The sequence below is a fragment of the Oncorhynchus mykiss genome, chromosome Y (genome assembly GCF_013265735.2).
Source record: "Oncorhynchus mykiss isolate Arlee chromosome Y, USDA_OmykA_1.1, whole genome shotgun sequence".
Classification (NCBI taxonomy): domain Eukaryota; kingdom Metazoa; phylum Chordata; class Actinopteri; order Salmoniformes; family Salmonidae; genus Oncorhynchus; species Oncorhynchus mykiss.
The window spans coordinates 13,538,982-13,551,960 of NC_048593.1; the positions used below are offsets into that span (position 1 = coordinate 13,538,982).

A 12,979-nucleotide genomic window follows, 5' to 3' on the forward strand; every position below is an offset into this window, starting at 1 on the left:
AATGTCTGTACTGTCTCTATTTCCCAAACAGAAAACAACACAATCACAATAACTTTTTTGTCTTTTAATAATTTTACGCGTCTTTTAAGACAGGCTAGACACCTAACAAACACGTGTAACATGGGCAAGGCCCTGTCGTTAACGCATATCCCAGCGATAATGTCTTGCATTGCGCCGGGGAAGAAAGCACTTCCATTTGCTCAACTAGACATTGGCTCAATCATTGGCTCAACTTACCCCAAGGAGACCCCAAAATACTGTTTTGGTCCTTTTTGGATTTTTATGGCCTTTTTCATTATCCGTATTAAGATAAATGCTGTGCAGGTATCATGTCCATAATGTAATGAAACAGGTGTTAAGGTTTTAAAGAGGGGTGGATTGTATTTAAATTTCCATAAGTGTTCTTATGTTGTTGGTTTCTAGTGTAGTCATCCGATCACTGTCTCTGACGTAAATGGATGTGTAATGCCTGTTTGATCAGTCTAGTGACTGTGTGATGTGACTGATATTTCTTACACATGTTTGTTGGCTCAGTGATTTTTTCAACTGAAATTGTGTGCATTCCAAGTCTCCAATTTGAATCTGATGTGCTTGTTTAATCTGATGTCCTCAAAGCCTGCATCGTCATCAAGTTGGCCACATTTATTTGCCAAATGTCTGTATGCTTATTTTAACAACTTGTAAACCCTCACTGGCTTATTTTTTAAAGCCTCAAATGAATGTCACAAATGAAAGAAACAACTGTATTTTTTAAAATACTTTTATTGTTTCTCACATATACATTTTAAAATAAGTGTCGACAATCAACAACAAAAGAAGACATCCTTTGACACAGGCCAAAAAAAACTGAAATTATATCCACCCAACCCCTTCTAGGATCCAAGCAGAATAGCTTCTCATTGGGCACAGATGTAATTTCAACATCTAGTTTGGATTTCCACTTTGATTGTGACGTCACCTGTAGTGAATTCAACGTAATAATTAAAAAAATAAAAAAATGTCACCATGTCATTGAATTTAGGTCCCCCCCCCCCCAAAAAAAAACGAATATAATTCCCTTACGTTGATGACTTTTTGCAAATCCAATCAATTTTCCACGTTGATTCAACATCATATATTTTTTTAAATCTATCTGATGATGTGGAAACAACGTTGATGCAATCAGTTTCTGCCCGGTGGGTTGATACACAACTAAAGCATCAAACCATCAAGTCCTTCAGAAATACATAAAACATTTCTACAATATTTTACGTTTGCCTTTTCACAGCCAATAACCACAAAATAAAGCTTATATACATTAATGCTTGCAGAATATCTGTTGGTTGTTCTGCTTGGAAACAATAGAAAATAAAGGGATTGGCACGTTCTCCATACCCAGAGTCTCTGACCAATGACAGAGCCGGGTTAAAATGACATCACAGTAGATGCCACGCCCTGCTCTCACAGCAGAAACGGTTCGTCTTTGAGAGTTCAAAGAAAGGAAAGGATGACAAGCATGTGGGTGTGACATCAGATCTGACCAAAACTCGCTTGACAACAAACAGAAACATAATTCATTAAAAATAGATCAGGCTCAATAGAAAACAGTCCATGGGAGACTAGATAGTGGGTTGTTTACGTTAGCAGAAGCTAGGTAGTTTACAGTGTCCTATAGCAGTGAAACTAGCATAGCCTTGACTGAGTGAGTTAAGGCGTTTGTCTTACCATGTTCTGAAACTAGCACACAGTCATCATCAAACACAAGTTTATCTCCATAATACTTGTAGTATTCACCAGTATCAAATGACACCCTATTCCCACATAGCACACTTCTTTGTCACTACATAGGGAATATGGTGCCATTTGGAACAATAAAATACAGGTTAAAATAGTAAGGTTAAGTACTCTATGGCTTAGTCCGGTGTCTTTGTTCAGCTGCTCGCGAACACAAACGAACCACATGAAGCCAAACAAACCATTTGAAGCCTGAACTCTGAACCCTGTTTTAGAGGAGAGGGTCAAAGTAAGGCACCTTAAAGAAGATCCCTGTGGCTTTGGTTAAATACGTACTCCAGTTTTGTTGGTTGAATATGCACGCACACGCAAACACATACTTTAAACTCAAAGCGTATCATCCATTCACAACACCTCTGACGAAGCCTGTCTTGTATGGCCGCTGCTGTTGCACAAGGAAATGAACTGAAACTGCATTCCCCACTGCCAACCACTGGAGGGAGACAACTACACAGTAATGTGATTCTGGATGACAAGAGAAAGAAATGGATGGACAGCATGTTTTATGATAGTGACTTTTGAAATCATATTTTAATAGCAGTCTAGCCTGAGTTGAAAACTGAACCAAACCGAACCAAGTAGCAGTAGAGTGTGCTGGGAGCTGAAAGTGCTATTTTCCCAGAGAGGATCCAAAGACAGGGTCAATCTAAAATAACCCCATATACCCTTGATAGTGCACTACTTTTGATAAGAGTAGTGAAACACAGTGCACTATATAGGCAATCAAGTGTATTTAAGATGCAACTGTTTAAGCCCCAAGAGCTAAGTGTGCCAGTCTTTCACCACATAAATATCTGTCCCAAAAGTAGGGCACTACATAGGGAATAGGGTGTAATTCGAGCCAGGACCAGCCAAGTATTTCATGCTGTCTGTCCCATGGTGGTTTCATCAGGCTCTTGTGAGGCGGCTCTCTGCTCAGACCACACTACCATGCTACTTCACAACGGACCAGCAACACATTACCGGGAGGCAGGAGGGACAAAAAGCAGTTGGAAAATGAAACGCACTCCTACTACTGCACCGCACACCACAGCACAACTGAAATGTTAGAAATCACAGAGTTGTGCTTTGGAATAGCATTTTGCTTAGCCAACGCTAATTAGTTCCCTTCGTATTTGGAGATTGCAATTAGCTACAGTATGTGTCCACTTCAATGTGCCTTTCATGTTTAAATGAATGTACTGTTTCACTGGAGCTTTATGACCCATTTAAGTAATGAATTAGGACTAGCTTCAATACAAGCTGTCATAAAACAGTACACTAGCCTACTGTCGCTCAGATAATTCACTGCTGTGGCTTCTAAATTGTAAAGATCAACTGTACTTAATATATACTGCTGTTTTTTTCCCCCACTTGTTGCTAATAGAGTTAGAATACTGTTCTAATGCTGTTCCCACTAAGCCCCAGTGTTCTCTTTTAAGAGCCATGTCTGGAGCTGAGTTCCAGAGGGGGCAGAGTGAGGGCTGGTTCTAGCCCCAGGGGGGGGAGCATGGTGGTGGGCGAGCTGCCCGTGAGGCCTGGCTCTCTGAGCAAAGCTCTGGTTTTCCCCCGTAGAGAGAGATATTACAGCAGTCAGTTCAGCTGGACTCTGCTCTGTAAACCTCCCAGGTATGGAGCGAACACAGACCGCTCTGGGTCTGCTGCCAAATACACACACACACACACACACACACACACACACACACACACACACACACACACACACACACACACACACACACACACACACACACACACACACACACACACACACACACACACACACACACACACACACACACACACACACACACACACACACACACACACACACACACACACACACACACACACACACACACACACACACCTCTGTTCTACTCCGCCTTACTGGGCTTATCAGAGCTCAATATTACCTAATACTTCCATCTGGAGAGAGAACAAGGAGAGCTAAGTTACAGTTTTATAAGTTGGCTGTGTGTGTGTGTGATTCAGGGAACAGGTTTCTCTCTACATACTTTAGTTCTGTGCTCTCTCCTCTTTTATTCCTGGTACAGTAGAAGTAGTTCATGTGTCAGCAAACCTTTGGTACCCACATCACCACACACTACCGTAGGGACTAAGCAAGGACGGACAGAAATCAGAGGTACGACAAACAACAGCAGACACTTGCCTGAGACAAAAGAAACGGATATAGAACACAGACAACATCACAGGGAAAAAAATAAAAGATGTGAGAAAGTGACACGTTTTTTTGAGCTGCTAAAGTGCGGTTGGTTGGGATAGATTGTCAGGAGGGCTGTAGAGTCACATTAGGGGCCCAAGAGGAACCACAGAGGGGTCTGAAGAGGCTGGAGAGTCTCAGTGGGCAATTCTCAAATGTCCCCCTATTCGCTATGTAGTGCACTACTTATGACCAGAGGCCCCCCCCCATGCTAAATTTGCCATGGGGCATCGTAATGATTCTCTGTTTGAAATCAGTTTGAAGTAACATCCGATAACTAGGGATGGGAAAGATGTCTGCACAGAAGGAGAGCACTATATGGGGAGTTGGGGTGTCATTTGTCAGCCGGTATGTCAGTCCCCTGGTCTCTTCTGAGGGCTCCAAGCTGCAGACTCCGAGGTCTACAGACTCTTGAGGTCTACAGTCCATTGTGTGTGGAGCTGGGTAGAATCATCGTGGGATGGGCTTAATACCAGCGCCAGGCTACATTCGCTGTCTCCCCCAGCCCAATGAGAGGGAGGGATGGAGGGATAAAGGGAGAGAGAGGGAGGGATGGAGGGGTCACGGAGGAGGGGCCGGCCGCAGGCTCTTACACTTCATGTCGTCCAGACCCTTCCAGTATTTGTAGTTCTCTGACAGGTGCTCCATGAGGCCAGGTAGACTGGCGAAGGCTGGGGGGGCAGAGGAGAGTTTGAGGTTAACGCACACAAACACATGAGCCAGCGGAAATGACAGCTGGGTCTCAGGCAGCGTGTGTGTCTGTTGTTTACTTCCTAGTTCCCGACTCATTTGTTACCCTTCTGCATGAGCCTGACCTGGCAACCACCCGGCAATAGCCCAGGCCTGACCCTGATTCATTAAAACCTGCTGTGTGAGTGCATATGTGCGATATGATTGTGTGTGTGTGTGTGTCACAAAACTGAAACACAAAGGCTGCGTTTAGACAGGCAGTCCAATTCTGATATTTTTCCCACTAATTGGTGAATGTGTGTGCTTTGGTTTGCACTTTATGTGTACTTGTGTGTGTGTCTGTGCTAGTGAGTGTGTGTACAGTAGGTCCTGCTTCACTGCGTCTTGACTTAACCCCTCCGGCCTCCGGATACCCCCCCCCCCCCCCCCCCCCCCCCCCAGTCCCAGTGGCCTCTAGGAACTTTTCCGTGACATCAGCAGTTTTATTGAATTTAAACACGTGTTCTCTTCTCTGGTGGAGGGGGGGGGGGGGGTAACCTCCAGCAACACCCCAACGTCAGAGGGAACGGTGAAATGGGGAATAACTGTATACTATCCTCTTTTGACCCCTCCCCTTCTTCCTCCCTCTCTCCTTCCTCTGGGCTACTGTGCTCCACTGTGACGTGAGAAGGAAGACTCTACCTCTTTTACAGGGATGGAGGGAATAGAAGAGAGGAGGAGAGGAGAGGAGGGAAGGCATGGGAAAGTTCTATTCCATATTTCCTCCCCCCTCCCTGTGGGTCCTCTGTTTGTGTGTGTGTGTGTGTGTGTGTGTGTGTGTGTGTGTGTGTGTGTGTGTGTTCTTACCATCCCAAGCGTCAAACATGTCTGTGATGAAGTAGTCTATGAAGGAGATCTGAGACTTGGGGATACTACAGGTGTTCCTGTCAAAGACAGGCATGACCACCGGTAGACCCTGTCTCTTCTCCTCATCAGTCTGAAATATAAGGATAGATTCACACACAGGTTAACACCCACACATATACTGCAGTATACAAGAGATATATGTACACAGTCGCAGCGCATACGGACGTATTTCTCCAAATACTTGTGGATACATTTGCATGTTTGCTAAAAATGGATGTAATACCTGACAATGTTCCAGAAAGGCATGGCATGACATCTAGTCTACAGCGTGGCCAATGTGTTTCCTAATTTGGCTCCTTAAATTAATAAACTTTACATATTGATTGACGGAGATTGTGATATACTGTGATATAATTTAAATTGTGATGGTGAGTAAAAAATGTCAAACTAAGGATTTGACAAAAATGTTACATTCTGTCATGAAGAGCACACGTTCAACTCCATTAAAAACAAAACAAAAAAACAAGTTTTCCCATCTCAAAAAAGTAAGTGCCTCTCTTCTGCTTAATTAAATAATGAAACAAATCTAGTGCCCACGGTCGGGCACTGAGCTGCTTTTATTATTACTGTTCTTATTTAAACAAAAACGATACATCCTACAACGCTCCGGAATATGTCCAAGTGTAGGTCTAGGACCTGTGCTTCCAATGAGTGGTATTATATGGCTCTAGAGTGGATGGTTAGCGGTGTTATGTTGCGTAAAAGTGAATTTGCCACATCTGGGAAAAATCCACTTGAACGGTCCTCCAACTGGTAATTACTAGTTAAATCAGCCATGAATCCCCTTGTGACAGGGAATGGAAGCTTGTTGTGTGCAACAGGGAGGGGCAATTTAATGTAAGATTCACACACATTTTTCGGTTGGTAAAGCATTCCTAGCTTGTCTATCTAGGGGTAACAGGATGGATGTGTTATGCTCGACCCGCTCAGTTTTTCAACACCAAAAAATCTGAAAATGGCCAAAAAGAGCACAACCACCTTTCTTTACACAATGATTGGACTGTTAGATGCTCAATGTTTCTTTATAAATAAATAGAGTTCAATTCACGTAACAGAGTGAACCTTAAAATGAGGGACAGACATAAATGATTCACTAATCACATGAAATAGATAATCATCTTCGTAAATGACTTGGTCAAAGCAACAAAATAACTAGGTCTTTACAATGGTGGCGAACACTTGGGAGTCTTTTTTTTTTGGGGGGGGGGGGGGGGGGGGATTAGTGTGTTAAAATCTTCCCTAGAAGTCACAAAGTCAAGTCAAGTTAATGAATTCTCGACGTGGTCTACGTTAAAGGGCACTTCATTTCATATGACATATTGCGCTCAATTTCCACTTAACACCCTCATTTTGTGGAATGACCCAATACATATTAAGTTCTGCTCATTGGACATTGGTTGGAGCGCTCTCCTAAACTTTGTTTGTTGATCTGTCATATGGACAATGAAAGACGTGGAGTCACTTACATGATGGATCATGTATCATGTTTGTTGTCATTTCCGTAGTCATTTAAATGCACGTTAGTGATTTTAGTATGCTTTTGGTATGCGTTAAGTACAATACATATATTTTGACAAAATATATTGTAGCGGCCGCAGCCTATTAGAACAGGGTTTGTTAAACTATAGTTTGGGGACCCAAAGTGAGCCCTGAGCATGTGAACAGTGGATCGGGAGTTATGAGTAAAACATTTATAATGACGCACTATTTCTTCTTAGTTTGGGTCATTTGAGGACAATACATTTCACATTTGGGTCTTGAGCTATTTGCCATACATTTAAATCAAAAAATATATCTCTTACAAATACATTTAAATGTATGTTGGAATATATTTAACAAAACATTTCCAATGACATTAAAAAATATATCAATAAATACTTGTAAAAATAATGTATTTAAAAAAAAATACATTCATTAGATTTTCCAAAGCATTTAACATATATTGTGAAAAACATTTTACATACGATTATATATACATTTTAAATACATTCTGTAATACATGTTGAATGTATTTAAAAAAAACTATATAAAATACATTATTTGGCCAATTTTTATTTTTTTAATCTAAAATATATTACAAAAAAATATATAATGTACGGGACAACACAAATGAATTTCCCACACTGTACTGTATACAACCAGACAGACAAACAGTGATAGAGGCAGAAAGAGAAAGGGAGAAAAGGTCGGGAACAGATCTATTGGTGCACACAGATAGCTAAGTAGACAGTTGTTAAGGTCAGGATTGCCAGCTGCAGACACTGTCCTACAGCAGGAGAAAGGTCAAAGCTGCTAATTTTTTTATATATTTTTTTATTTCACCTTTATTTAACCAGGTAGGTTAGTTGAGAACAAGTTCTCATTTACAACTGCGACCTGGCCAAGATAAAGCAAAGCAGTGTGAACAGACAACAACACAGAGTTACACATGGAGTAAACAATTAACAAGTCAATAACACAGTAGAAAAAAATAAAATAAAAAGAGTCTATATACGTTGTGTGCAAAAGGCATGAGGAGGTAGGCGAATAATTACAATTTTGCAGATTAACACTGGAGTGATAAATGATCAGATGGTCATGTACAGGTAGAGGTACTGGTGTGCAAAAGAGCAGAAAAGTAAGTAAATATAAACAGTATGGGGATGAGGTAGGTAAATTGGGTGGGCTATTTACCGATAGACTATGTACAGCTGCAGGGATCGATTAGCTGCTCAGATAGCAGATGTTTGAAGTTGGTGAGGGAAATAAAAGTTTCCAACTTCAGCGATTTTTGCAATTCGTTCCAGTCACAGGCAGCAGAGAACTGGAATGAAAGGAGGCCAAATGAGGTGTTGGCTTTACGGATGATCAGTGAGATACACCTGCTGGAGCAAGGTGCTACGGGTGGGTGTTGCCATCGTGACCAGTGAACTGAGATAAGGCGGAGCTTTACCTAGCATGGACTTGTAGATGACCTGGAGCCAGTGGGTCTGGCGACGAATATGTAGCGAAGGCCAGCCGACTAGAGCATACAGGTCGCAGTGGTGGGTGGTATAAGGTGCTTTAGTAACAAAACGGATGGCACTGTGATAAACTGCATCCAGTTTGCTGAGTAGAGTATTGGAAGCTATTTTGTAGATGACATCGCCGAAGTCGAGGATCGGTAGGATAGTCAGTTTTACTAGGGTAAGTTTGGCGGCGTGAGTGAAGGAGGCTTTGTTGCGGAATAGATAGCCAACTCTAGATTTGATTTTAGATTGGAGATGTTTGATATAAGTCTGGAAGGAGAGTTTACAGTCTAGCCAGACACCTAGGTACTTATAGATGTCCACATATTCTGGGTCGGAACCATCCAGGGTGGTGATGCTAGTCGGGCGTGCGGGTGCAGGCAGTGAACGGTTGAAAAGCATGCATTTGGTTTTACTAGTGTTTAAGAGCAGTTGGAGGCCACGGAAGGAGTGTTGTATGGCATTGAAGCTCGTTTGGAGGTTAGATAGCACAGTGTCCAAGGAAGGGCCAGAAGTATACAGAATGGTGTCGTCTGCGTAGAGGTGGATCAGGGAATCGCCCGCAGCAAGAGCAACATCATTGATATATACAGAGAAAAGAGTCGACCCGAGAATTGAACCCTGTGGCACCCCCATTGAGACTGCCAGAGGACCGGACAACATGCCCTCCGATTTGACACACTGAACTCTGTCTGCAAAGTAGTTGGTGAACCAGGCAAGGCAGTCATTAGAAAAACCGAGGCTACTGAGTCTGCCGATAAGAATATGGTGATTGACAGAGTCGAAAGCCTTGGCCAGGTCGATGAAGACGGCTGCACAGTACTGTCTTTTATCGATGGCGGTTATGATATCGTTTAGTACCTTGAGCGTGGCTGAGGTGCACCCGTGACCGGCTCGGAAACCAGATTGCACAGCGGAGAAAGTACGGTGGGATTCGAGATGGTCAGTGACCTGTTTGTTGACTTGGCTTGCGAAGACCTTAGATAGAAAGGGCAGGATGGATATAGGTCTGTAACAGTTTGGGTCCAGGGTGTCTCCCCCTTTGAAGAGGGGGATGACTGCGGCAGCTTTCCAATCCTTGGGGATCTCAGACGATATGAAAGAGAGGTTGAACAGACTGGTAATAGGGGTTGCGACAATGGCGGCGGATAGTTTCAGAAATAGAGGGTCCAGATTGACAAGCCCAGCTGATTTGTACGGGTCCAGGTTTTTGCAGCTCTTTCAGAACATCTGCTATCTGGATTTGGGTAAAGGAGAAGCTGGAGAGGCTTGGGCGAGTAGCTGCGGGGAAGGGGGGGGGGGGAGCTGTTGGCCGAGGTTGGAGTAGCCAGGAGGAAGGCATGGCCAGTCATTGAGAAATGCTTGTTGAAGTTTTCGATAATCATGGATTTATCGGTGGTGACCGTGTTACCTAGCCTCAGTGCAGTGGGCAGCTGGGAGGAGGTGCTCTTGTTCTCCATGGACTTTACAGTGTCCCAGAACTTTTTGGAGTTAGAGCTACAGGATGCAAATTTCTGCCTGAAGAAGCTGGCCTTTGCTTTCCTGACTGACTGCGTGTATTGGTTCCTGACTTCCCTGAACAGTTGCATATCGCGGGGACTATTCAATGCTATTGCAGTCCGCCATAGGATGCTTTTATGCTGGTCGAGGGCAGTCAGGTCTGGAGTGAACCAAGGGCTATATCTGTTCTTAGTTCTGCATTTTTTGAACGGAGCATGCTTATCTAAAATGGTGAGTTTTAAAGAATGGTGACTTTTAAAGAATGACCAGGCATCCTCAACTGACGGGATGAGGTCAATATCCTTCCAGGATACCCGGGCCAGGTCGATTAGAAAGGCCTGCTCGCAGAAGTGTTTTAGGGAGCGTTTGACAGTGATGAGGGGTGGTCGTTTGACTGCGGACCCGTAGAGGATACAGGCAATGAGGCAGTGATCGCTGAGATCCTGGTTGAAGACAGCAGAGGTGTATTTGGAGGGCCAGTTGGTCAGGATGACGTCTATGAGGGTGCCCTTGTTTACAGATTTAGGGTTGTACCTGGTGGGTTCCTTGATGATTTGTGTGAGATTGAGGGCATCTAGCTTAGATTGTAGGACTGCCGGGGTGTTAAGCATATCCCAGTTTAGGTCACCTAACAGAACAAACTCTGAAGCTAGATGGGGGGCAATCAATTCACAAATGGTGTCCAGGGCACAGCTGGGAGCTGAGGGGGGTCAGTAGCAGGCGGCAACAGTGAGATACTTATTTCTGGAGAGAGTAATTTTAAAAATTAGTAGTTCAAACTGTTTGGGTATGGACCTGGAAAGTATGACATTACTTTGCAGGCTATCTCTGCAGTAGACTGCAACTCCACCCCTTTTGGCATTTCTATCTTGACGGAAAATGTTATAGTTGGGTATGGAAATCTCCAAATTTTGGTGGCCTTCCTAAGCCAGGATTCAGACACGGCAAGGACATCAGGGTTAGCAGAGTGTGCTAAAGCAGTGAGTAAAACAAACTTTGGGAGGAGGCTTCTGATGTTGACATGCATGAAACCAAGGCTTGACATACTCTCCCGGGCTAAAACCACTCTGAACACAGCTGATTTTAGCTGAAGTTTTGGTTAGGAGTACTACGACCTGCCTCCAAAACCATTTTGAATAGAAAATCTTTTTGTACACTTTTTTATACACACACTGCCCACTCACCTGTGCGAAGTACTCCTCTGATATGCGTCCGGCCCATTCTATGCAGAGCTCCAGGGGTCTGCAGGGGTTGGCCACGTCAGCACACTTTATCATCATCCTCTTGATCAGCAGCCGGTTCTCTGGGCTGTTCCTGATACTGGCTGGCCCCTCGCTATCACTGCCTTCACTCTTGTTACAGAGAAATGCACACAGTCAAGGTCAGAAATGCACACAGACAAGGTCAGAAACGCACACAGACAGGGTCAGAGACACAAACACACACATATGGACGCTTATCTTTCATTTGACACTACATTTGATATGCTCCTATGAACTTCACACGGTGGTGCACATGGGTCCATTTACGTGGAACTGGCTGTGTGTGTGAATGTCCACTGATTGTACAAAACATTAGGAACAGCTGCTCTTTCCATGACATAGACTGATCAGGTGAATCCGGGTGAAAGCTATGATCCCCAATCGATGTCACCTGTTAAATCCACTTCAATTAGTGTAGATGAAGGAGCGGAGACAGGCTAAACAAGGATTTTTAAGCCTTTAGACAAGTGAGCCATAGATGGTGTATGTGTGCCATTCAGAGGGTAAATGGGCAAGACTAAAGACTGAAGTGCCTTTGACCGGGGTATGGTAGTAGGTGCCAGGCACACCGGTTTGAGTGTGTCAAGAACTGCAAAGCTGCTGGGTATTTCACGCTCAACAGTTTGCCGTGTGCGTCAAGAATGGTCCACCACCCAAAGGACATCCAGCCAACTTGACACAACAGTGGGAAGCATTGGAGTCAACATGGGCCAGCATCCCCGTGGAGCGCTTTCGACACCTTGTAGAGTCCATGCCCCGACGAATTGAGGATGTTCTGAGGGCAAAAGGGGGGAGGAGGGCCTTCTTGATGTTTTGTACACCTAGTGTATATAGTTATACATAACAATAGCCTGAGCCTTGAAGTTGCTCAACTCACAAATGATTTTGTTGCTTTATGATATAATATTTTAAGTAAGTGGTAGAGCTGAGATAGAATCAGGCTAGACACGCTGCTTGCCCACAAGGGCCATGGTTACTAATATCAGATAGGGCTTCAAATTGGAGTCACATGCTCTGAATACAACTATTTTCCACTAGAACAGTTCATTGATAAATGTAAAAATACTTAGCCTGTTATTCCCATTCTCTCCTTAATGATTATGATATATACACTACCGTTCAAAAGTTTGGGGTCACTTAGAAATGTCCTTGTTTTTGAAAGAAAATCAAAAAAAATTTGTCCATTAAAATAACATCAGATTGATCAGAAATACAGTGTAGACATTGTTAATGTTGTAAATGACTATGTAGCTGGAAACGGCAGATTTTCTATGGAATATCTACATAGGCCCATTATCATTAACCATCACTCCTGTGTTCCATTGACATGTTGTGTTAGCTTAACCAAGTTTATCATTTTAAAGGCTAATTGATCATTAGAAAACCCTTTTGCAATTATGTTAGCACAGCTGAAAACTGTTGTTCTGATTAAAGAAGCAATAAAACTGGCCTTCTTTAGACTAGTTGAGTATCTGGAACATTAGCATTTGTGGGTTCGATTACAGGCTCAAAATGGCCAGAAACAAAGAACTTTCTTCTGAAACTCGTCAGTCTATTCTTGTTCTGATAAATGAAGGCTATTCCATGTGAGAAATTGCCAAGAAAGTGAAGATCTTGTACAACGCTGTGTACTCCCTTCACAGAACAGCGCAAACTGG

General features: G+C 43.3%; 1 protein-coding gene across 2 annotated transcripts in view; it reads right to left on the minus strand.

Moving 5' to 3' along the window:
• Nucleotides 1-756: 756 nt before the first annotated feature.
• Nucleotides 757-12,979, minus strand: part of LOC110509326 (high affinity cAMP-specific and IBMX-insensitive 3',5'-cyclic phosphodiesterase 8B) — a 94,102-nt gene continuing 81,879 nt past the window's right edge. For both annotated transcript variants that reach the window (XM_036967466.1, XM_036967465.1), the window contains exons 20-22: nucleotides 11,244-11,411; nucleotides 5,513-5,642; nucleotides 757-4,647 (exon numbers count right to left, since the gene is read on the minus strand). In XM_036967466.1, coding sequence (XP_036823361.1) covers nucleotides 4,538-4,647; nucleotides 5,513-5,642; nucleotides 11,244-11,411 — 408 coding nt within the window. In that variant the 3' untranslated portion in view covers nucleotides 757-4,537. The remainder of the gene's footprint in view (nucleotides 4,648-5,512; nucleotides 5,643-11,243; nucleotides 11,412-12,979) is intronic.